We start from the raw sequence: 26470 nt of genomic DNA, 5'->3' as shown, positions 1-26470 counted from the left end.
ATTAATATAAATGGGAACACCATTCTTCTCAGACCCTGGAAAAGAGAGGAGATTGTCCATCATGGTATACAGGAATGAACACCGGTTGGGGCCAGAGGTCCCGGTATGTGCCTCTAGGTCAGAGACCGTGTCCTGTGAGTACTGCTGATTCCCCTGGATCCATCTCAGTAGCCTAACCCACCAGAAAAACTCGATCCATAACTTGTTGGATAAATGAAATACTGAGCACGTTGCCATGTGATTCTGGGCTAGTCATTTCTGAGATTTGGTTTCCTTCCCTGTAAATTAGGTGTTTGGGAAGAGTAGCCCAGGGACTATGCTTGTCTTGTTCTCTATTCAAATCCCCCTAAGATTCATGGTCAACTCATTTTAACCCTGTTTTTTGTGTGGCGGGGGGTACTACAGGGATAGCAATGGTTTCCACAAGGGGCAGATGGGAAGATGTATCACAAGGATGGAGACAGAGCTAGGACAAGCATGTTACCACAGGCGGACTTTAGAGTATCATGGTTTTGGAAAGGAAACTGCTGAGAAAATAGACACCTAGCAGCATTTTTTACTGAACCAACAATGCAATAACAAACACTCCACAAACACACCCTCGCAGCAAAGTCCTTTTTGAATAACTCCCACCCGACTTTTGGGTGTCTCCTTTCCTTGATTTTTTTCTCTATTTCTTTATTTTTTGTTTCTAGGACATTTATCACCGGCTCACTTACTTTCTTTTCTGCTCTTTATTGGCTATCTCCTGACACAGTAGGATGAAAGGCAGCAGGGCAGGGATGCGCCCGTTTTGCTCAGAGCTGTATCTCCAAAACCTAGAATAGTGTCTGCTCATGGTAGACATTTGATACATAGTTATTGAATGAATAAATGAATAAATGCATGAACCACTGAATGAGAGAAAGGACTGTGCTCTTCTTTAAATCTAAATAAAGGAGTTAGACAGTTCAAAGTATGTATTTTCCAAAGAAGAAAAGGAGGTGTTAATTGAAGACAAATTTTGGAATATTATTGAATCTAGTAGGAGAGGAATAATCATTTTTGTCAGAAAAACTAAGGCAAGGAGACCCAATACCCCAGACTACTACCCATTAAATTCAGTAACCAGAGTGCTTGCTTAGATAAAGATGCTCTTGACATAACACCTATACAGGGATACCTCAGAGACATTGTGGATGTGGTTCCAGACCACCGCAATGAAACAAATATTGCAATAAAGAGAGTCACACGAATTTTTTGGTTTCCCAGTACATATAAATGTTATGTTTACACTATATAATGCAGTCTATTAAGTGAGCAATAGCATTATGTCTAAAAATGTACCTATCTTTATTAAAATATTGCAAAAAAGTGCTAACCATCACTTGAGCCTTCAGCAGGTCATAGTAGTAACATCACAGATCACCGATCACAGACCACCATCACAAATATAATAATAATGAAAACGTTTGAAATATTGTGAGAATCACCGAAATGTGACACAGAGACACAAAGTGAGCAAATGGTTTTGGAAAAATGGTGCAGATAGACTTGCTTGACACACGGTTGCCACAACTTCCGTTTGTAAAAAATGCATTATCTTGGGCTTCCCTGGTGGCGCAGCGGTTGAGAGTCCGCCTGCCGATGCAGGGGACACGGGTTCGTGCCCCGGTCCGGGAGGATCCCACGTGCCGCGGAGCGGCCGGGCCCGTGAGCCATGGCCGCTGAGCCTGCGCGTCCGGAGCCTGTGCTCCGCAACGGGAGCGGCCACAGCAGTGAGAGAGGCCCGCGTACCGTGTAAAAAAAAAAAAAAAAAAAAAAAAAAAAAAAAAAAAAGCATTATCTGTGAAGTGTGCTAAAATGAAGCACAATAAGAAGATGAGTTATGCCCGTAAACATGTATAACAAAGAAATGCTGCTTGGATTTTAGGCTATACTGAGGCCTGGGAGCCAACCTGGTACAGTGGAAAACAGCTCAAGTCAGGAGACACCAGAACCTTCAGAATCAGGGGGTGTGCATTTGAATTTTTGCTCTGCCTCCTAATGTCTACTGACTTTGAGCAGTTAGAGAACCTCCCACGTTTCAGTTTTGTCCCTTTAAAAACTGGAATATGATCAGCTCTCGGTGCTTTGTGACCACCTAGAGGGGTGGGATAGGGAGGGAGGGAGATGCAAGAGGGAGGAGATATGGGGATATACATATATGTATAACTGATTCACTTTGTTATAAAGCAGAAACTAACACACCATTGTAAAGCAATTATACTCCAATAAAGATGTTAAAAAAAAAACCAAAAAAACTGGAATATGATCCATGCCTTGCAAAACTGTTGTGAGGGTGAAATGAAAAGATGTAAGTAAACCCAGGAAATAGAGGGCCTTTAATAGGTGACAGACATTCTCACTGTTGCTTGCCATCACACTCCTAGCTCTGCCCTCACTAGCAGCAGCCTTATTCAAGTCCCTAAATCCCTCTGGTCTCCAGTTCCCTTTCCTACAAAATGAACAATTGGGTTAGAATGATTCCAAATAGATCTGCCACTCTGAAAACTCTGTACTCTCAATTTTACTTCCCCAAGTATGTAATTATGGGGCTGGGTGAAACAGACATTTTAGAGATCATCTAGATTGATCTAGAGAGGCTTATTAAGTATTATGAATTGTCTGTGTTATAATTCTATACTCATAACCTTAAAGTATAATTTTTCCTTAAAAACCCTCTGGAAGAAAAGTTTTCCTTGTCTCAGCAATTCCAACTCCAGATAGTTTTCCAATGTTTGGGAGGGACTGAAGGGGCCCAAAATTATAAAGATGAATGTAACTGGGTGCTGAAATCTTCCTTTTGCATTTATGACTGTGTCTTAAAAGAGAATCCTAGAAAAGAGAAGTGTGGTTCAGAAACACCAAGAGACCTCCTAAGAATCCAGCAGGATTTCATATACATTTCAGTTGATTTACACCGTAAATTTGTTACTCATTTGCAAGTTCCCAAATTTATAATGCCCCAAACAGGATGAATTTGACAACTTGTGAATCATAAAAAAGGAAGAAAATGAAGTTACTAAACAAATTATTTTCCCTTTGGGTCATATGCACCTCATAAGGTAACTCTGATGAAGTACCTACATCACAGAGATATTTACTTAGGATGAGCAGGAAATAATTTACTTGCTGCCTTCTAGCCTTTAAAAATCCTTAAAAACTTTCTATATATTCAAAGAGCTCCCAGGGGAGAAAAATCTTTTAGGTCTATAACTTCTGCTTTAAAAAATGGCCTGAAATATTTCCAAATACACTAGTGAAAAAGAACTCTCTTGAGTACAAACACAATTTTTGATATCTTAAAGCATTTTGTTGGTTTGAACAACACACCTTTGGGTCATACTCAAATTACATAACTTTGGTCAAATTCAAATCACACACACACACACACACACACACACACACACACACCACTGCCCCACCCACTTCTCTCATTTCCTCCTAATAACAACCAGAAAACGGAATGTTTTACTGCAACCATACACACCCTTCCATTTGCATAAAAATAATGCCTTTAACCCATTAAAGAAGCACAAGAACATAATCAGGGCTGAAATTAGTCAAAATGAATAAAAAGTTTCTAAAGTAAAAATAAACCTTAAATTCTAATGTAATTTTACCTGGATAAACAGCTACTAGGTTAAAATAAACATCTGTATCACACAGTTAAATACAGGTGACCTAGAAACGCCCAACTTACAAATATCCTGTACGTGGGAACAGCCAAGCCAAGCGAGCAGACGAGGACCAGGGCAGGCTCTCCCCAGCTTGAAGGTGGGAGAAGAATTCCCTTAGGGTTCACCTTAGTCTCTTCCTGCTGGACACCGACGGGGGTGGTGATCAAAGAAGGGGGCAACGGGTAGCCGTGATTCTCATGCCACCACAGTACACCCTTCCACCACGCTCACCAAGGAATCCATTTCCTATAAATGTTACAAAGAGTGCCTCGGTTCCCAGGCCGGTCCATCAGAAGTCCGCTGGACCCAAAGTGCAGCTGGAACTGTGCTATTAATACTAGGCTGACTTCCCATTTGGAAACCAACTCCAGCCCTGACAGTGCTCATCAGCTCCGTTATGGTTAAATGGATTTGTAGGCGGTCCTGGGAGCCTGCCAGTTAGAACATCCTTTCTGTGGGAAAATTCCTGCCGAGGCCCAAACAACTCACTGACAAACACAGTTGTAGACCACACGTTGGGAGACCCTTAGGCATTGACAAATCACTCCTCTCCTTCTCCTTCTGGAAATGCTGGGGTGATCATTATAGTAAACCCTTGCACAAATAAACATGCAGCAGGTCCAACACTCAGCACATGACCTGCTCCACGGTAACTAATGGGTATTTTTGCTGTCATTCATAGGACAATAGATCTACCCCTTTCCTCACACACACACACACACACACGTCCATATAGACACCTTACATACATGCACACAAACACACACTCTGCCATACAATGCTCCATACAAATATGTTTTCATCTATACAGAAATGTCTTTGTCTTTTCTTGGGGAAAAGATGAACCATAATCAAGGCTTGAGCTCTGTACTCTAAATGCTGTTCTTTTGCTCTGGGGATTAATTTGTACTTGTTCATCCATATTCTCAACTGGCCCTCCCAAGCCCAAAAGATAACTGTGGGACAAACAGTCAAAGTATGGCGATGCTCAGCCATGGGACAGCAAGTGAAAGAATCGGACTCAAGGTTAGACCTAGGACCTAAGTAAAATCATGCTCAAATCAACTGAGAAACTCACTATTGCATAGTAGTCCTCTTAAATTAGTGAAACTTACTCCTGCAAAGGATACTGCTCTCACCAGTGGCAAAGAGAATTTGGTACAAGTTGATGAATTACAATTTCAAATAGTCCCCCCCAACCCCGACACACAGAGCTAACAAGACAACAGATGAGATGTTGGATGATTACACTAGCAGAATGTAATCTGCTAGGAAACGAAGGATATTCACAGCCTACGTGCGGTAAAAACACACACGGTTAACCAGTCCAAATGAAGCAATGGTCATGCTGAAGCAGGTACATCCTGTATACCCTCAGTTTATGGAGCAAAGGGAGCCAAGGCCTTTATTATTTACTTAAAGACAGCACAGGAACCACTGGAGACCAGAGTGGTATGTGAAAGAGCAGAGGGTCTTCCAGATCTGATATCTTCTTAAGTCACTTGATCAGAGTCGTTAATTAAAGGGCAAGGGCAGACAAGGACCAAGCTCACTATAGTGACTTGTCTTCCGGGGAGGGGACCAGAAGAGAGATTTCAGCACACCTGAATAAGCTCCCTTAATTCTCCAGTAGAGAGACATAAATGACACTTCAGCTTTGGTGTTATATCTTTCTTACTTAACCATCCAAAGGATAAAATATTCTAGCAACCGTGGAGAATCTGAAATGAAGTAAGAGCAGATTTAGGTTTATTTCTTAAAATAAATGCCTGAGAATTGGCATATAAAATTTCAAGTTGGCATATAAAATATCAACACATCAATACATATGTAGGGACTTCCCTGGTGGTGCAGTGGTTAAGAATCTGCCTGCCAATGCAGGGGACACAGGTTCGATCCATGGTCTGGGAAGATCCCCCATGCCGCGGAGCAACTGAGCCCGTGCGCCACAACTAGAGAAAGCCCACGCACAGCAATAAAGACGTAACGCAGCCAAAAATAAATAAATAAATAAATAAGCTCATTTTTAAAATACACATGTATACTTTATACTACGTATACATACTATGTTTACCCAGATTGATATATATACACTGTGTATGTGTATATGTATACAGACTATTTTTTTTCATACAATGTGGATCTTAACCCACTTGAAAAATGCCTTCAAAGTGTATTAATGAGTTCAAGTATACTCAGCTCCACATCCACCTGTGGGTAGCTAATTATTGATAGAAATTACTGCCTCACTAACTGTTTCCAAACTGAAGGTGAGTTACAAGTATGCACATCTGCTTCGGTTGTGAAAAGCATGATCCTTTGCACCACTGCACAAATTTCAACAAAAATATGCCCTCCAGGGTAGCCACAGCTCCTTGGGCTCTTCAGTCTGATCAATAAACAGAAGTAAGCACCCCCCCCCCCAAAAAAGCGTTCTCTTAAGGCACTTGGAAAGACGTCAAGAAAGAATTTCCCGATCCAAGGTAGGTTAACCTGCACGGTGTAGTGGGGACAGAAGAAGGTATTAATTCCACACAGTGCTTTCTCCCAGGCAAAAGTATTTTAAAATAAAAACAATGGGGGAAAAAGTTCTAATTTCAAGTCACTCTGAGAACTAAACTCCTTCTTTTCGGGAATTCACCCATCTTGACCAGTGCTTAGAAGTCTTTAGTGTTGATGTATTTGCTAGGGTGTCCTCGTTTGACCAGAAGCAATCTGTCTCAGGCAACAGTAATGCTCACACTATACTAAAAAAAAAAAAAAAAAAAAAATGGATGGCAGATATGTCAACCTGGGCTAAGCTGTCCCAAGGGCCACACCTACTTCTTGATAGTTGATCATACCCAGTGTAGGATGAGTTTGAATATGTGGCAAGTGGCCCCCTCACCCCACATTTCCATTCCCTCTTCCACTTCCTTTCGGCACTTTCTAGTCACCCTCCTTGACCTCATCATCGAGGAGGGTGTGCCCATAAAGTGGCGCACCCTCTCCAATGAAGTGCCTAGGATTTCTAATGAGACAATCATCTTTTGTGGCTGCATCGGGTAAACTTTTCATGCAAAGAGATGCTCAGAATACATGAAAGGACAGAGCACCTACCATTTTTATTGTTGTTGTCAGGGTAACAAAACAGGTTGGATCTGTGGTGCCAACTGCCTAATACATGGTTATAGATATGGGAGAAATTGGTCTTTCATAAAAGCTGATAGTGATAATGCTGGAGTGGTAGGTAACCTTTACCGTCTCAAACTTCTTTAGTGGTTCCCGTTATCTACCAAAGAGAATCTAATAGTGCTGAATGTCCATACTGGTTAGGGTAAGTGTACAACACCCGGCCCACAAGACTGTTGTGATGATTAAATAAGAAAATAACTATAAAGGGTTTAAGATAGGAGTATCTTACCCTGGAGTATCGAACTCTGTTCGGGAGGCCACACCTTTGAAGGATATTGACCCATCCAGCAAACCCTGAAGGGAGCAGTGTGGATGGGGAAGGGGAGGTTCTGGCTATATCATCATTTAATAAACCTTTGAAGTGCACAAGAGGAATCGAGGCTGTTTAGTCTGGAGGGGCAGAGACTGCGGGGTATGAGAAACGCTGACTTGAAATACCTGAGCGGCCACCAGGTGGATTCAGTAGTAGATCTGGCCTATCTTTCAACAGAGCAGATTTGAAATGACTGAATGGGAATTCCAGGGAGTAGGCCTGGGCCTTTCCCAAGGAGACTCTTTCTAAAGAAAAGGGTGGCATCTAGAAAGAGCCACCACTACCTCCACCACCACCACCATCATCATCATTTCTTGTGAAATGATGACTACTGATTACAGAATTTTAGTTACGAAAGGAATGTGCTCTATGGTAGAGTAAACTCAAAGGTAAACACAGTAATATATAGTCCTTTTATATACAGGGACGCCCCAATAACGTATCAGCCTCAATATGTTTTCCCCACAGACCATCAACACACTTTTCTCCCATTACCATGGAGCCTGACCCCAGAAGGTTTATTTAGGTAAATGACCAATTTCAGTGAAGTAATGGACAAATTTTTCTGGAAACTTACCACATAGAAAATGTAGCAGAAATGGTTATACAGTCACATAGACTTAAGAACTATGGATATCAGGTACTAATTAACAAAGAGGGCAGAGCTACAACGGCAGGCACTTGGTCCCGCCTGTCTCAACATCTTCAACAAAAACTTACATAAGGGTATAAGTCATGCTTATCAAATTTGTAGGTGACACTAAGCTAGGAAGAATAGACAATAGGAGAGAGAATTAGAGTTTTAAAATATAGTTTAAACTTACATATAATCATTTAATTAGATCAAAAGTTTAGAATGAGACTAAAATAAAAAGATTCAAAAAATTAGAGAGGTTTGCTTTTAAATTGTAACAAAATTAATGTGAGATAGAGAAGCAATTTGAGGAAGAGGCAGAGCTCTCAGACTGTCCACTAAGCTCACATGAAGTCTGACAAAAGCGCTAAACGAGGTAATAGAAACGTGGGCAGCATGAAAAGAACTTTAGAATCCAACTTGATAAAAACAATAACGCAGTGGACTCCACCCAGGCCAAAGCGCCCCTGGAGTATCGAACTCTGTTCGGGAGGCCACACCTTTGAAGGATATTGACCCATCCAGCAAACCCTGAAGGGAGCAGTGTGGATGGGGAAGGGAAGGTTCTGGCTATATCATCATTTAATAAACCTTTGAAGTGCACAAGAGGAATCGAGGCTGTTTAGTCTGGAGGGGCAGAGACTGCGGGGTATGAGAAACGCTGACTTGAAATACCTGAGCGGCCACCAGGTGGATTCAGTAGTAGATCTGGCCTATCTTCCAACAGAGCAGTTTTGAAATGACTGAATGGGAATTCCAGGGAGTAGGCCTGGGCCTTTCCCAAGGAGACTCTTTCTAAAGAAAACATTTACCCAAGGATAAGTGACTTAGGGGAAGAGGACTCATTAACACTCAGAGGTTCATGCACAAAACCATTTCGCCATCCATTCCCAACACGGAGAAAAAGGACTCCTGCTTTGGGTGAGAGGCCAGATACATGACCTTCGAGGTCCCACCCACCACTGTGATTCAATTCTCCTACATTGTTTCAGCGAAATATATGAAGAAGAAGCAGGGGTTCATTAAGGGATAAGGGGAGGCTTAGAAATGACAGAGAAGTTTACTGATGGCTTTGGGTGGCTGAGGTGTGTAGCGGGGTGGTGTAGTCTCCATGATAAATGGATTCATGTTCATTAATAAAGGCCTGAACCAAACTTTAGAATTTTGTTTAAGGCTGGTCCTATGCTGAAGGCAATGGAGTGGAAGGCAGTTTTGCCAGCACCCTATGGGCTAATCCATGCCCTCTGAAGAATGGAACGACCCCTTATGTTTTTTCACGTTTCCTACAACACTTCAGGTACTAGGTACATGGCAGGTGCTCACCAACCACTTGCTGCTTGGTTCACTTTCCACTTTTTCTCCAAGGGATTCAGGTTAAAGAATGAGGAATAACTGGCCAACAGCGGAAACTCTAGTTTGGCAAAGCAGCTGTTTGCTTGACTGCTTTCACTAGGGTACATGACCCTAACCTGATTGGAAGTATTTTGACGTCAGAATGATAAAAATGGTTTTGGCTGTTTGGTGGCAAAATAATATAGTGTCAATATGGGGTTTTTTTCTTAAATACTTTCATCACTGCTGATTTTTTTGCCTTTTGAAAAACATTGTTATACTTTTCTATGTCTGGTGGGACATTAATGAATTTTGCTAGACTGTGCTTCAATACCGTAACGATTTAATATAATCATTTGATATAATATTCTAAGATATATATAGCATATATATCGTAATATGTGCACATTGTAATATCTAATAAAACTTTCTAGAAGATTTACATCCATCTAATCACTATATAGTTAACTTATACCAAAACAAATGGAGAATTTATCACATAATTAAATAACATAAAATATTCACGTTGCCTTGACCCAGAAATGAGGAAAATGGTGCTACAGCATTAAACAAGTTTAAAACATTATTGCAGGGCATATTTGCTAGAGGGAGAATATCTTCAAATATCCCCAGTGCATCTTCGTTGCTATGTGGGCAATGCACTTAGTACTGAGACTGTGCCTCTAATGAATTCGTTTTCACCTTTTTTTGCCGGGGAATTTCATCACAGCTATATTACCTGCCAGTAGATGATAGTTCAGGTCAACTGAGAATGCCACCACTTTCCCTGCTGCTGTCTCTGAGTATTTCACTGTGGATTTTAACTGCAATGGTGTTGTGCTTATGATCCACCCCCAAACTGCACTGAATTGGGAAGTACTTTTCTTTTAGTCACCTTTCTTAATTAATATCAAAATGACAGATACATACACAATGCATCATTCTTTACAGGCATTAGTTCATCATTGGACGTAATCACTCCCAGAGCACTGGGGATGGATGAAATCCAAGGGGCTCTGATTCACAGGGTTCGTGGCTTTTCTCCCATTCAGGCGGTAGGAAATTCTCTTTTCAAGTTAGATGAGGGATAGGGTTAAAGAAATCTGCACCCTACACTCTCATGATTTGGCTCATGTCTTGACTGGTTTCCAAATCTGATGTGTCTTTTGGCTAGTTGATCAGACTTCTAATTCTATCCACTGCATTCAAATAGCTGTAGTATTTTTTCTCCTTTCTTCCCCCAAAGTTGTAGCATTTTCAGATATGGGGTCTCTCTGGCTAGCTGCACAGAACTGCCTGAATGACACACAGCATCTCTCCTCTGTGCTAAGAAGTCACTTAAAGCCCAGGGATTACACTGGGCATCCTACAAGTCATGACCAGCAGTGACCTAGGGACACAGTGATTTTCTTTTTTTTTTTTTTTTTTTTTTGTGGTACGCGGTCCTCTCGCTGCTGCGGAGCACAGGCGCTCCGGACGCGCAGCCTCAGCGGCCACGGCTCACGGGCCCAGCCGCTCCGCGGCACGTGGGATCCTCCCGGACCGGGGCATGAACCCGCGTCCCCTGCATCGGCAGGCGGACTCCCAACCACTGCGCCACCAGGGAAGCCCCACAGTGATTTTCTTAATAAATATCTGCTATGTGGACAGAGGAGCTAGAAATACCAACCAGGTCTGCTTTTTCTCAAGCTTGGGTTTTTACTATGACTTTTTAAAAAATCGAGATAATTCACATACCATAAAATTCACCGAAGTGTGCAATCTAATGGGTTTTAGTATATTTGTAGACTTGTGCAACCATCACCACAATCAATTTTAGAATGTTTTCATCATCCCCAAAAGAGACCCGTACCCAATAACACTTACTCCTCATTCCAATCTCCCCCAGTCCCTGGCAACCATGAATTTGCTTGCTTTCTCCATGGATTTGCCTATTCTAGGTATTTCATATAAATGCAGTCATACAGTACGGGGCTTTTGTGTCTGGATTCTATGCTTAGCATAATGTTTTCAAGTTTCACCCATGTTGTAGCATTTTTGTGGCTGAATAATATTCTATTACATGCATATATCACATTCGCTTATCCATTCACCAGTTGATGGACATTTGGATTCTTTCCTCTTTTGGGCTATTATAAATAATGCTGCTATGAACATTCATAGACGTGTTTCTGTATGGACATAGGATTTTATTTCTCTTAGGAAGACATCCAGGAGTGGAATTTCTAGGTCATATGATAACTCTATTCTTAACTATATCTTAAATGTTTTCCTCAGATAGCCATGAATGATCTCAATTCTTCTGTAAATTCTCCTACAATTTAGTAACTCTATTGCCTTTTTATAAGAGAAAAAACAGTTTTGGATATTTCATTCTATTTTATCATCATAAAGGTTACCCACTCATGTCTAGCAACAGTTTAATGCAAAGTCCTGCAGAAAGTCAAAATTAAATGCTAGGTATTTATCTTCCTAAAAATAAATTCATCTTAATTTAGAAAAATTCTGTATATAACAGAATGGGTAAATTCTCCATTGATTAATAATACAAATGGGCCAATCTGAATTAGTGATGTGAGAAAAAGCTTTTTATATGCGATCTTGTTTTAAAATATTCAGGAACACATAATCACTCAGAATAAAAGGAGAAGAAACGATTAGAAAGTAAGACCGACTTTTTATAATTAACAAATTAATTCTGTAAATGTCTCTTAAAGGAAGGTTAAAGGTAACCAAATGGTCTTGCTCATAAGTATTGTCAATATAACCCCCAAATCTCATTTAACCTTTATTAATAAAAGGCTTCTTCCAAATGTGTATCAGTACCAAACGTCCTATCACCGTATTTCAGCGCATTCAAAATTCCTAACCACCTTAGCATAAGCAGTATTAAACACTGTAACTGTGCACTGTATTGCTTCACACTTTAAAAAAATATTCCTTCCCCTGTTTTCTAAGAAGATGCTCTCCAAGGATATTACAGACTTCAGATTTGCCTTCTTTCTCCTGCCTCCTTCAGCATCAGTGAAATCATTTTGTAAAATGGGATCGAAGAGCATTAGCAATTTATCAGTCAGTCACACAGATAAAATTTGCCTTTGAATCTTATACAAGTGCCATCCACAAACACGAAATGTTTTTTCCACCTTTTTAGTTGACTACGAGAAATATACAAATACATTCCCTCTGATACTTCACTTTGAGGGCCTTCTTAAAGCAAGAGGAAAAAACCATACAAAATGAAGTTGAGGTACAAGATTTTCGAGCAGTGTCATTCCTCCTGGCTTTGACTTTTTGAGATGGTGACTCAGTTCCACAAATGGCTAACGAGGCCATCGCCCTTACAACCCAAGTGCTACGCCTCATCCCCACATGCCTGTTACGTACGTTAAGGGAAGTGAAACTTCCAGGCTCAGCAGCAGGGTGGTGTTGAGGAGGAAAGCCACATGCATGGTGCAATGTGGGTCGCTTTTCAAACTGGCTCCAAACTTTAAAAAGCCCACAAACACACATCAGGGTTGCGTTCCTTCCACCACTCAAAACAATCCCACTTCACCCGATCGCACTCTGCCCAGTTCCCGTGCTTGGAATACATGCTATTTCAATGTTTACCGCAGGCAAACAACATTAGCAAGGCAAATGTTTCTCACATGACTGCTTGGGCAAGTACTGAACTCTGAGGTGGTCTTCTCTGCCTGCCATTTTTCCATGTGCATGTAACATTTACATACATGTCTATAATTCTCACCAGTGCAGAGGTAACTGTTAACCATCTGTATCTTAGTAAGAGGGAATTAATAAAGTAATAGATGTTGTATGAATTTCCTTTATAATATCAATGACATACAAATTCCAGATATGTATGAATCTCCTTTATAATATCAGTGACAAACTGTGAACTCCACTCAGCTGGTAAAGATAAGTCCACTGAACCTGCTTTTAGACAACCCGAGTTGGAATTGTTCTTCTACCAATAACTAGCCATGACCTTGGGAAAGCCACTTAACTTGGTTAGCAGCCTCTGTTAGTTGCCGACCCAACAGTCATTTCCCCCTCCCTCCTGCTTCCTAACAGAGGTCTGATGTTGTTTGGCTACTCGACCCTCCTCCGTGTGACAAAGGGGAGATGACCTATCCCTGGTTCCAATGACGGATCCTCACTATATATTTTTAGTCAGTTGCAGTTATATCATTCCATTTGCCAGGACTGTTTCAAGAAGGGAAATGGATATCAGATTAAGTTCCATTACATAACAATAAGAAAAAGAGCAAGATGGGGCTTCCCTGGTGGCGCAGTGGTTGAGAGTCCACCTGCCAATGCAGGGGACATGGGTTTGAGCCCTGGTCTGGGAAGATCCCACGTGCCACGGAGCAACTGGGCCCGTGAGCCACAATTACTGAGCCTGCGCGTCTGGAGCCTGTGCTCTGCAACAAGAGAGGCCGCGATAGTGAGAGGCTCGTGCACAGCGATGAAGAGCAGCCCCCGCTTGCCACAACTAGAGAAAGCCCTCGCACAGAAACGAAGACGAAACCCAACACAGCCATAAATAAATAAAATTTAAAAAAAAAAAAAAAAAAAAAGAAAAAGAGCAAGAAATAAAAATAACAATGGCTTTAAATAAGATGCAAGTATAATTCCCTCTGGGGGAAGAGAAGTCAGGTGTTAGGCAGCCTGGGGCCCTGCAACGGGGCGAGGCTCCCATGAGCTTACCTGACTGTCTTTTCGCTGTGCTGCCTCAGGTCCCACATGGCTGCTTGGGCTCTGGACAGGACATCTGTACTTCAGCCAACAGCAAGCCCTCATTGGCGGGGACTTAGTCACATGGTCACAATTAGCTGTATGGGAGGCAGTGAAAGGTAGGCAGAGAGAAGGGCCAGCGACCGGCAGTCATTGCCACAGCATGTGACCCAATTTCAGCCAATGAGATATGCAGAAGCTTCTAGGAAAGTCTCCTGCTAAGGAGACAAGGAAGGAGGGGCCTGTACTTCTTCCTGCGGTCACTGTTGTATCTAAATATGATGTTAGGAACCGATGCAGCAATCTTGCTACTAGCCTAAGAGTAAAGCTAACACACAAAGCAGGACAGAGCCTGCAGGGAGAAAGACCTGCCACTCTAATACTCTATACAAGGACACCACGCCACTCTGGATTTCTTATCATGTTAGATTGCAATTTCGTTGCTGTTTCATTCTGTTGGAGAGGGAACATTCTGTTACTTGCAGCTGAATCCCTTCTGATTCATACAACCTGTCCAATAGGCTTTCCAAATTTGAAGATGGTTATTTCTCCCTCTTGGTCTATATTTTCACAAGCTAAAAATTCTAGACATATAAAAGACCAACCAATATAAAATAAAAGGCCAAAGTAAGAGTGATTGTTTCAATCACCGTTTTCAAAATACACCTTGGTTACTGCTAGTTTTATTTAAAAATGAATGCAGAAAACCATATTGCATTCATTTACTCAGGTATTCAAATATTTCCTAAAAAACGTAACAGTTTTGAAATCTTGGCTTCACCATTTCTGGCACAGTGATCCAGAGCCAGTGATTTAGTCTCTGAGAGTCCCAGTTTCCTTATATGTTTTCTATAAAGGAGAAAATACCACCTCTTCTTAGGAGCACGTGAAGGTCAGACATACACATAAATGACATAACGTCAGACATACAGTAGGTGCTCAATAAGTGGCAACTATTATATATCACGGCAGCCACTGAGGACACAAAGATAAAATGAGTAGATCTGGTTCAAAGTTGCATTCCTCCCTTCTTTCCCTCCTTCTTTCATTCATTTATACACATGTACATACATACATATTCCACCTACTTCCAGAAGGCACTGAAAGCAGCCAGAAGGCAAATATAAAAATTACAGCAATGTTTTAATTTATAGAATAAAGTGTATAAACCAAGGAACTATGAGTAGTCCAAGAGCAGAAAGCAGGAGGCAGCAGGTGACACAAATGAGCAGAAGCCATGAGGAAAAGAGAAGAGTCAAGATATTAGAGACTAGAGAGAAGAAATGGATACAAAAGAGAGAGGGGATTGAGGGAGTGAGGGACGAAGGGAGGGAGAGAAAGAGAGAGATGGAAATAGTGAGTGAGTGGGTGAAGTTGAGTCTACAGCCTGGTAAATGTCCACCGTCACTAAAGACTCAAATTTTGCACAGTGATGAGTTCCTTCTGCGTCCTGCCTGGGGTGGTGTTCCAGTTCTCCCAAGGGCTAAGATGTTTTTCTCCTCTTACATTCCTTCTCTTGTAACTTTACAATGAATTTTTGCTATCTGAAATAACCAAGCATGCCTCTCTCTGTTCTCTGCAACAGAAGAAATCCTGAAACAATGTAACTGGTAGCAGAATCCATGGAATTAACAACAGCGTGTACTGTAGAGCACAGGGAACTCTACTCAATACTCTGTAATGACCTATAAGGGAATAGAATCTAAAGAAGAGTGGATATAAGTATATGTATAACTGATTCACTTTGCTGTACACCTGAAACTAACACAAGACTTTAAATCAACTATACCCCAATAAAAATTAATTTTAAAAAAAACAGGGTGAAGGGAATGTGTGTACAGTGACAAATGAAGAGGGCTGAGATGGAAAGGTGTTTAAGAACAGATGAAGGAAAAGATGCCTGCAAAGGAGATCAAGATGTACTGCCTCGGGAGGTAGGAGGAGAAATAAAGGAGTTGCGGAAAACAGAGGAAAAGAGGTTGTAAGGGAGAAACAGAGCGGGATTCAAAGGCCACAGAGCTTAAATGCAATAAGGACTCATCTTCCTGAATTGGTAATGAGGTCGTCTGTAACCTTGGAAAAAGGAGATTCAAGAGAGTGATGGGGTGAAAGCCAGCTGGCAGAGGGTTGAGGAGTGAATAGAGATGAGTGTGGGAAGTAGCTCTGAGTATAAACTACCTTTATGCAAGGTTTACCTATTAAAAAAAACAGAAGAGGTGGCTTTCAGGAGAGGTTTCATCAAGGAAAGGTTTTGATAGGAGCAGACAATTGTGTAGAGAAGAAGCTGAAGCTAGAGGAGAGTGAGATGACACTATTTGGAGTGGACCCTGAGGAAGCATGATTGCATGGGATTTGGATAGGAAGACATATATCTTTACCTCTGAAATGGGGCCTGTGCTGCTTATTCGAATCTCATTTTTGATAGATCTTTGACCACAGGACAGTTTGACCCAGTACTTTCAGATGGAACTATCTGTAACAGAGGAGTATTTCAAGCTTCAAACTAGCTTGTTTTAAGCTTATGAAGTATTATGTATAAACAATATGGCTGTCTATAATTTGCCAATTATTGTTATTTGTTCTGGATCATAAGCCCATTTCAGAAGAGTACTGATGGGGCTGGGTTTCTGGAAGTGATAAATCTTATAGTTGTGGCTGGCCAATGATTCACCCAGGAAGTTTGAGAGACCAGGATGTTGTTACCTCCAGATCTTGAAGCTTTCAGGCTTCCATCCTATCAGGCAGGCACATCTGCTTCTCCAAATGAAGGAAACAAAACAAGAATAGAAGAGACAGTTGGCAAAGCCACAAGGTCAATCTCTGCCCTCTCCTTCCTGGTTTCCTGTACTGATCTGGGACTATCTACGTGAGCTGCCTTGGAGCAATTCTGCACTCTGAGAAAAAAAAACGAAAATAGGAACTCTTTCAGCATCTGTGAAATGCCATTTGATTCATTTACTCATCTTGCAAATTTTAACTGACTTCCTACTATGTGCTGGAATTAGTTCTAGGTGCTGGAAAAGCATGGTGGTCGTAAAACAAATTTCCTATGTAGTATACATGTCCATGGGTCTTGCATGAGGACTGATTATTAATCAAGATTCTTGTATAGCACAGGGAACTATACTCAATATCCTGCAATAACCTATAATGGAAAAGAATATGAAAAAGGAGATAGATCTCATTCACTTTGCTGTACACCTGAAACTAACATGACCTTGCAAATTAGCTATACTTCAAAAAAAGTAAGTAGAAAAAAAAGTGGTGCTTCTGGAGAAGAAAAAAAAGGATTCTTATGGTTTATCTAAACGGATGCATCTGTAAATCTCACTAAGCATATTACATTACTGTTTACAAAAGATGAGGTTGCTGTTTATTTTTCAGCATGAAAGATGCACACATTGTACTTTTCATTTATGAGGTACAGCTCAGGGTAGACAAACTCTTAGGATAAATACTCCATTCTGAAACCCACAAAAGATAATGAACTCCAAAGGTTACATATGTACAAATTGTCAGCATGGCCCATTTGGGCCACGGTTCCATATGTGCCAGAAGATCCAGGCGATACGTTAGAGAGGGCAAGTTTATTTTCTTACCATCTAAAACAGCGTTCCAGACTTGCCTTAATTATCACATTTGGACTCACCTTCCATTAACTTGTTTAAAACTGTTTTAAAATTCCTAAGTTAAAAAATGTTAGACTATATCACTTCTTAAGATACAGGATTGAAAAAGAACAAAGACGCTTTCAATTCATGACTCCCATAAGGTTAGCTCTTATTCTAACATCATGTTTCCTGATACTGCTGTCGTCAAGCTGAAAGGGAACAGCATTACATATTCTGTTAAGTTCTATGGTATCATGTCCACCTCCGGAGCCCCATAAGCTATAAAAATACCTGACAGGAGCCCGAGGAGGAGCCGCCCGGGCCCGGCCGGGCCCCGCCGCCGGGCTTAGCCCCGCGTCTCCGCCGCCGAACGGAGACGGCCAGGGCCAAGCGGCGCCACCGGGAGCGGCTGCGCGTGCAGAGCCCGAGCTGCCCGCGCCCGAGCGGAGCCTGTCCCCGGCGGAGCGGCGCGCGCCTGGACGGCGGCCGGGATGCAGTCGCCGGAGCGGGACGCCCTCCGCGCGCACGTGGTCCTCGGCGAGTCTCAGGAGGGCCGAAGCCAGCGGGGCCCCTGGAAAGACTGGCCGCGGCGCCCGCGCCCGCGCCCACCCCGTCACCCAGCCCCCTGGAAGACCTCGGCCTCCAGACCCGCACCTCCCCGGGACGCTTGTCCCCAGATTTAGCTGAGGAGCCGAGGTCCTTGGAACCATCTCCGAGCCCTGGTCTGCCAGAGGAGCATGGAGAGGTGGCCATGGTGCTTCTGGGCAGGCCTTCTCCGGGCGCCGTGGGCCCGAGGAGCTGGCCCTGCGCAGCAGCCGCCGCGCCGGGCGCCCGGGGCGCAGGGGCCTGGGCCCCGGGCCCTCCTAGAGGGTCGGGCTGCCTCCCCAGACTTGGGGTGGGAGCCCTGCCACCTCCAACACCACCCTTGCCTCGAGTACTTTAACCCGGCCGTTAGCATTTTAAAGAGGTCCCCTCAGGAGTTCTGGCCGCTAACTGCCCCTCCCCAGCCGGGACCTCCTGGCGAGACTGTTAACTAGTGATGTTTGTACAACCGAAGGCTCTGTTTTGTGGTTTAAGGAGAATAACATTGACTACGTTTAAAAAAAAAAAAAATGACAAAGGAGGAAAGGGTTTAATAAATATTTGTGGAATAAAATAATTTACTAAACAAGTAATTGTCACCCTTTTAAAATCTGTAGCCTTGAAACTTCCCATCTCTCTACTTTCACTTTTTTACAGAATAGCGAATCCTAATATTTTCATGGATTCTTACCATAAAGAGTTAGGTGCTATAATTGAGGTGACCATATGTCCCAGTTTGCTTAGGGCTGTTCCAGTTTATGTCCAATATCCCAGTGTCATTATTGCTAGTGACCCTTTCCCCTTCCTAGGTGTCCTGGTTTGAATGAAAGTGTATCCACTATTCCCCTGGGCTCCCGTGAGCCACTCGGTAATATTCTACATGTGGATTTCAGGAGCAGGTGAAACCTTTCGCGTACATTGCAGTTGTTTCTGTTTGTTTTCTTTCTCAGTCCCCTTCCTGATGATAAAGTGTTTCTACGTGTCTTCAGACTATTCAGTAGGGATTGTCTAGGAAAAGTCGAAGCCAGCACTTTTCACATTTTAAAGTGCAATGTATCCCCCGGAGCTGTTCTGAAAATTTGGATTCTATTCAGCAAGTCTGGGATGGGAAGAGAAATTTTGCATTTTTAACTGGCTCCCAGGTGATACTGATACTGCTGCTCTGGTTGGCCACACATATTGAGGGGCGAGGGTCTGCAAGTATTCCTAATTAACCACAACGTAGCGACCAGCCATTATGGTACAGTATCACGTAGTGCTTATGAGCAGGCACTTTGGACGCCACAGCACTGAAGGCAAATCCTGCCTCTGTCACTTACTACCTGTGTGATCTTGATCTCTCTAAGCCTCAATTTTCTTATATGTAAGATAGAAAGAATAATACCTATCTCAGGGGAACGGCGTGAGGATGAAATGAGATAATAAATGTAAAACAATCCTCTCCTCACCCATCGTAAATGTTAAAAAATGGTGGTAGTTGAAACTTGTCATCATAATCATCAGAGTGCGTTTGCCTTCTTTCCCCTTCCACCCTATCCAGCACTTCCCTGCCATTTCCTCCATTTTATTCAAAGCTTAACAATACAATGTACTCGTTAAGATAAACATCAGAGGATAATGAGCACAGTCATACTGTGAATGGTTCCTTAAAAATGGACCTTTGGGTATGCTAAATTATCAAGTTGTCAGTACATGCAGGAGTTACAATCAGAGTTTGGACAGATCCACAGGAAAGCAGGAGCAAACATTTAGCTGAAAGTTGGTGATAAACTCCAGTTCATGGGTGTTCAGTTGGCACTGGGTAGATTCCCCTAATTTGCATGTGTCAACAGTGGCAGCCATGAGCAATCTGACTGTAATACTATTCTAAAACCCAGTATTACCAGCAGAAGAAACAGTGAATATTAGAAACATAGGGAGGTTGAACAAACAGACTCTTCAAACTAGGTCTCGATTTAAACTTCTGTCTCCTCTTTTTCCTAATTGTGTACGAGGAGGCAAAATTCCAAGTATTTCAGTTTCACTTTCTTTCCTTTAGCCTTTCAAAAGTCACAAAACCGGAATCTTTGTTTTAACTATCATAAAGTGATAGGATTGAAATAGCATTTCATAAACAATAACTTGCTATTTAAATCGATGGAGGTCACAATCATTGTTGTAGTCATCAAAATCATTATCCTCTTCCTCATCTTTAAGATCGTCTCCAGCTATAAACATTTCCCTTTCCTCTGATGTCAGTCTTAATGGAGGACCAATGTTCTCTCTTTGGGTAAAGTCAACAACGGAAGGGGAGAAGTGAGATCAGAAACTTGGATAATTCTCTCACTAGAAAATTGATCTCTGACTATTTGGTCATCGGAAAACTGGATGTTGAGTTTGAAGTCACAACGTGCTGTATTTTTACCTCCTGCAATTCAAAGCTCACTGTAGACTACGCTTTTCTATTGATTCACTCATTGACTTATTTAACACCTGACGAGCACAGTACCTATGGTATGAAGAACATAAGAAAAGGGCTCTCCCACTGAGCGCTCACAGAACTACCTGGGCATGTTTCCTGAGGCCCATCACTATCTACAGGCTAATCATGCTCCATCCTGAGATTAGAGGGGCACCTTGGCACCCTGAGGACAGGTCATTTTCAAAGGAAATCTACAATAGAAAATATGCTCGTAATAAAGATTGGCCCAACCATCAGAATGACTGAAAAGGGGGACATATTTATTAAGATAAGTGGAGTTAACATATTTTTTCCACCAGGGTTTCACTTGGCACTGACAGATCTTATTTGGTGCATAAATCTCAAAAATTCCTTAAGAAGGTCTCCATGTAGACAGAGAGAAATCTCCAGCACCATTTCCGTTATCTTACTGGAGGGATGGCTGTTTCCTAAAGAACGGGCAGCAAGGACATGGGCAGCATCAAATTTTATGTGTTCACTCAAGTGTTCCTCTCAACAAATTAGTTCTAACAGGCACACAGCTGTTTATCCTCTAAACTAGCAGCTGGCAAACCAAGACCCATCAACCAAATCCAGCCCATTGCTTGTTATTGTAAATAAAGTTTTATTGGAACCAGACATACACATTCATTTATGTATTTTCTAGGGCTGTTTTTGTGCTAAAATGGCAGAGTTGTAATAGAGGCCATAAGCCCAGAAAAACCTAAAATATTTACTATCTGGCCCTAACTAATTAAAATATTATGTACTTTACAAAAAAAAAATTAAACTTGCCCTGACAAATAATTGATTTAATTTGAAGAATTCATAAACAACTTTAATAATTTAAAATAATTATAATCCTTAATAGAGGCATTAAAAGCTAGTACAAAGAAGTTTTTGCTAAAATTTTCTCTACCGATGTCCCTTTGGTATATAGTTAATCACTAACAAATGAATCAAATATTATTTATGAGAAAGACAATGCCTAGTTTTACATATTGGAATTCAAGTGGGAAAAGACAGGTAGTAACATAGATATTCAATATCTTTGATTTCTGCAAGTATCTCATAAAGTAAATACTAGGACTTGAGGTTATGCTCATATCCTAAGTATCTACATAATAATTTGGAATCGACGAATTCATCCAAAAGACTACTCTGTAACATAGGAAACGCCCCTGTATCATCTTTATTTAGATTTAATGTACCTTATTATATATTTTTAAACAATGCAAACGTATAATTACTTGAGGACCTAGAGCCAATAAGGAAAAATTGTATTTAAATGGAGAAAAGAGTTATCTTTGTGTCCTGCTTTTAATTTAAGACATGAATACTTACATCTGATAAAACAAAAAGGGAAACAAGACCATGTGCCATAAGTGATTTGCAACTTACGTCCAAGCTACTTTTGAAATGTCCCTTCTCTCTCCTTCCAAAGGCTCTCAAGTATCTGCTATAGCTTTACTTTCACAATATCTAGATGCGTCACTAAAATCAGATGGGAAATTCAACAAAAGTATATTTTTCTAGGTAAATGAAGTACATAAATCAGAAAGTATTTTAATATCTATATTTATTACCACTTTTACTACCTCTTTCCAATATGTACAACTAGACATTATTTTTCTTACTACAAGTACTTTCTGATTAATGAATCAGTGATTAACTATACACTACATATAACTGTATAAGTGGGTAGTGATAAAGAATTTTATTTTTTAAAATCTCCATGTTTAGAGTATTAATCTCATATACCTCATTTCATGTGCATCTTAAATAATAGTTAGGAAATTATTAACAAGTTAATTAGAGCAATGATTTACAATTCTAATTGTATTGAAAAGCTAAGGAAAGACTTTGGAAATTCAAAAGCCAAGACAGCTAATGTTGCTTTTTTCCTTCCTTCCTTATCTGGTGCAAAAAAATTACTCAAGAAATGATTACCATGCGGAGATACTGAAAAAAATTATTCATACAAATTCCTAAACGTGAAACTAAAAGTTCTAATGTTCTGAATTTTTATATGAATGTTTTCTAATTTTTTTACTTCCATTTATATTTTATAATTAGAATGCTAAATCTCTGCCCATCAGTATTGACCTTTTAAAGAGCTGTGGTCACCAGCCCTCAGTCCCAGGATACTAGAATGTTAGTAGGTGAGAAACCAGCCCAACAAATTCCTGCTTGGTAAGTAAAATAAAAAGTAAAATGTAAAACAAGAGATCGTGTTTTCTCCACTTGGGGGGAAAAAAACCCCCACATCAGTAGCCCTCTCTTGAGTTTATAATAAAGACAGTGCTGAAAAAAAAGAAAGAAAAGGAAAGAATAAAGCGAGAAAGAAAAGAAAATGGTAGCAACGTTTACCCAGATTTCTAAAACACAAGCGTTAGCGTTTGACCAGAGAACTTTAATTTTGAAAATTAAATCCTTGTCTCTGGATATGGTAAACAGAAAGCCTATATTTCAAGCATATAAATAACATAAAGGAATTGTGCCTTTACTATGAAAAGCTGCCTACCAAAAAAAAAAAAAAAAAGTGACATTCTGAAGGGCATACTTTGAGGATGTTGGTGAGGTAAATTTGATTTGTGATTTCTTTCCTTTGCAGTGGGACTCTGAATGATGACAAATAAAACACAGTGTGTGTAACCAAACTTTTCTTTCCTCTGGCAAAGGCAACCCGGATTAAGTTGACCGCCATTCGACAGAAATAGCAGCACCCACCCTTCTGATTAATATTCCAATGACCAAACAATTTCTTGTTACTAATTGAGACCATGCAATTATCTGCCTTTCAGCTATATAACATAAAGTACCAGAATCAAGGCCAATAACCCATGGAAATTGTCCAAAGATACAAACACAAGCCTGAGGAGACATCTCTAGGGCTTGGCGTGCTGAAGCGAAGGACTGGGCTTTCAAGGGAAGCCCTTCTTCACAGAGTCAGCACAGTCTAGGCACCCTCTCCGTGGTGCCAGGCATGGAGTGAGCCCAAGAGAGAGCAGCTGTAAAATCCAAAGCCGGACCCAGGAGGACTGCAGCCTGCTTGGCCAGGATCTTGGGAGCCACCATTTAGATCTTAAGAAAGCCCGTCTCTAGGGTAGAGATTCGGTCTTTCCGGCCCTCGGGGTGTTCAAACAGTAGGGGCTTGGTGGCTATAAAGGAAAACCTCTAAGGAAGATTATTCACCAGGACGGAGAAAACATAAAACACTTCCAGCATCACGAACATTGCTACCGGACAATGCCATGTATCTAGATGCTGTAAAAAATTTACGGGGTCTGATTTTTAAAATTTCCTTTTCAAAATTCATCTGCAGTGATTTCTTGTGTCAATTCCCCAGAAGTGGGCAATCTAATACCATCTTTGGAGCTACAGTTTCAATGGCTGATCATAGGTTTGCTTAGTCAAATTGGAAAACCAAATAACTTAGAAAGAGTGTGTCTTCCCCGAATGTGCTAATTTCTAGTTACTCGTGGCTATGTGTAAGACATTAAATTAAAACCTGCTCTTCACGTTAACAGACAAAAAGGGCTTTGTCTAACTGCCGAAACTGACTTGTCACACAGGAACCTAAGCGATAGCCAGATGGTACAACGGTTGACTCATCCTTTAAATATCAGCTCCTCCATTATGTCCTATCTCTGATGAAATACCACCTTCTGAGAAAGCTTCCCTTACCATCCTACCAAGCCCGCTCCATCATTCTGTCCTCTTATGTATTACCATCTGGCACATTACACATTTATTGATTTGTTGTCGATCTCCCTGTTCTGTGTAATCTCTGAAAAGGATGTATTGCACTATTTTATTCACTGATGTATCCATCATGTCTAGAACAGTACTTCTGTTTTGTTCATTTTGTATACGCTCAGTAAATACTTGCAGAATGAATTCATGAATGGAACCTCCTGAAAATGGATATAGAATTTTGTGCATGAGCATTTCTATGGAGGGAAAAATCTATAACTTAGATATTATTCTGTATGGATTAGGTCTGTGGTCTAAAAAGACTAAGAACCTCAGGTATACATGTATAATGCCATTTCATTATCAGTAACATTATTACCGGCAATATCCATAAATGAAAATTCTGCAGCTGATCCAATGCTCACTTTACCAGAATTATACAAAATAAACAAACATAAATTGAGAAAACAATGATGTAGACTGTTTATATTTTAAAAGCTTGTCAGTGTTGTTGTAAAAATAGTAAAATCTACACCCAAAATAATTTAATCCATACTAAACAAGTCAGATCACTCCAAATTCTGTTCTGACCCTTCTTCTTGAACACGTGGATATATTTACATATGTATAATCAATAACTATGTACTTTTTGTCTGTCAAGGGCTCCCTAAGAGATTTTAGCAGGAGCTCCAGAGGGTCAAGTTTGGACGCAGAACTTGGGGCCTTCTAAGGCAGACCTGTACAAGCCTAGGTTGTAATTCTCAGCACCAATGGCTTCTCCCTGCTATGTCTGCTTCCCCACCTATCCTGTCTGCTAAGTATAAACTGCACAGTCAGGGCTGAAGGAGCCGCAAAAGTGAAACAATGTGTGTGCATGGAGATAAGAATTCTGGATGAGAGCAAGGGTTAGGAGGGGAAGCTGAAGGACAGAAAAAGATTGGGTCAATGATGTACAAAAATAGAGCCCAAAAGGGCTTAAAGGAAAGTGATAAGAAGAAAATTAAATTACAGAGAAAAGAACAGGAAGATAAAACAAGTTCAAAATAGCCAAAAGGATAAGAAATACAAACAAAATGTTAAAGAGGAGGGGAAAAGAATTGTAATAATAAAGGGGAAAAAATACACAGCAAAGGGAAAAGAGAACATAAAAAGGGGATAAAGAGTGATATACATCATGAAAAGAGAAAACAAAAACATATATATAAATACAGAAGGAAGAAAATAACGAGATGGCCGTGCGCACATGCCCACAAAGCTGGTGGAGGCTGGTGGGAGAGCAGTACCAGAAACTCATCTGTTGACTCATACGATGTAGTGGGCACAGTAACAGCCCTCCAAAGGGGTCCACACAGTAACCCCTGGAACCTGGTAGAAGGGACTTTGCAGGTGTGATTACGTGTACGGACCCTGAGACGGAGACATTATCCTGGATTATCCAGGTGGCCCTAATCTAATCCCAAGGGTCTTTAAAAGCCAGAACCGATGGAAGGAAGGCGCAGAGATGCAACATTGCTACTTTGCTGACTGTGAAGCCCCGATTCACATTATCTTCTCCCACTCCCTGCCTTGCCTTCAACCTTGATCCTTGCTTCCTATGAGGCTCCGACTCCCGGTGCTAAAATCACATGATGACCGTCTTCATTTAAGAGTGAAAAGAAGGAAATAAATATTACAAATACCAGAAATCTTAAAAAAAAAAAAAAAACAACAGACACAAAGAGGTGATCAGAGAATTAAAAGCATGTTGAAGCCTGCCTTTCGTTTTTAATTTCCTGAAAGTGAGAGTAAAAAGCAATCAAAGGCCTTCCTTCTTATCTCAGCTTTGTCACTTACTAGATGCTGTGATCTTGGCAAATCCTTGAATCTCTCTCTTCCATAAACAGATGCTAATAATGCTTGCTTGCTCTCCTCACCGCCACAAGGCAGGAATAGTTAAAATGACTGTTACGTAATAGAGTCTATAAACTCTACAGCCCTGTACAAAAGTAAAATCTTGCTGCTCATCATGGGTTCTAGATCATTCACTGTCCTTTTGCCGTAAATTATAATATTCAGAGACGCTGTACCTTTACTATAAGCTCAATAAGCATGAATAACATTTTAGCATTCCTTTTTCCTGCCTTCCAGACTCTACACAAATGAGCTGCTGATCTCTAGTGACTTCCTTGAGGATTGAGGGGCAAATGTGTCCTTGAAAAAAAGTGAGTGACTCCTTTTAGTAAAACAACAAAACATCCATCCACCTTTCTC

General features: G+C 41.0%; 1 protein-coding gene across 7 annotated transcripts in view; it reads right to left on the bottom strand.

Moving 5' to 3' along the window:
* The window catches only part of ARHGAP6 (Rho GTPase activating protein 6), a 493354-nt gene that overhangs the window by 196641 nt on the left and 270243 nt on the right, over positions 1–26470 (bottom strand). The window contains exon 1 of one of the 7 annotated variants that reach the window (XM_067023543.1): positions 17794–17962. The exons of 4 other annotated variants lie outside the window; for them this stretch is intronic. Coding sequence is in view for 1 of the 3 variants with exons in the window: in XM_067023540.1 (XP_066879641.1) it covers positions 13865–13957 (93 nt within the window). In the remaining 2 variants the exon portion in view is untranslated. Of the gene's footprint in view, positions 1–3724; positions 4080–13864; positions 13985–17793; positions 17963–26470 lie in introns of those variants that run through there. 2 more of the 7 variants (XM_067023540.1, XM_067023542.1) reach the window with 2 other exon arrangements.

The sequence above is a fragment of the Kogia breviceps genome, chromosome X, assembly GCF_026419965.1.
Source record: "Kogia breviceps isolate mKogBre1 chromosome X, mKogBre1 haplotype 1, whole genome shotgun sequence".
Classification (NCBI taxonomy): Eukaryota; Metazoa; Chordata; class Mammalia; order Artiodactyla; family Physeteridae; genus Kogia; species Kogia breviceps.
The sequence above is the reverse complement of the archived record's forward strand: the minus strand, read 5'-3'. Positions and strand labels throughout refer to the sequence as shown.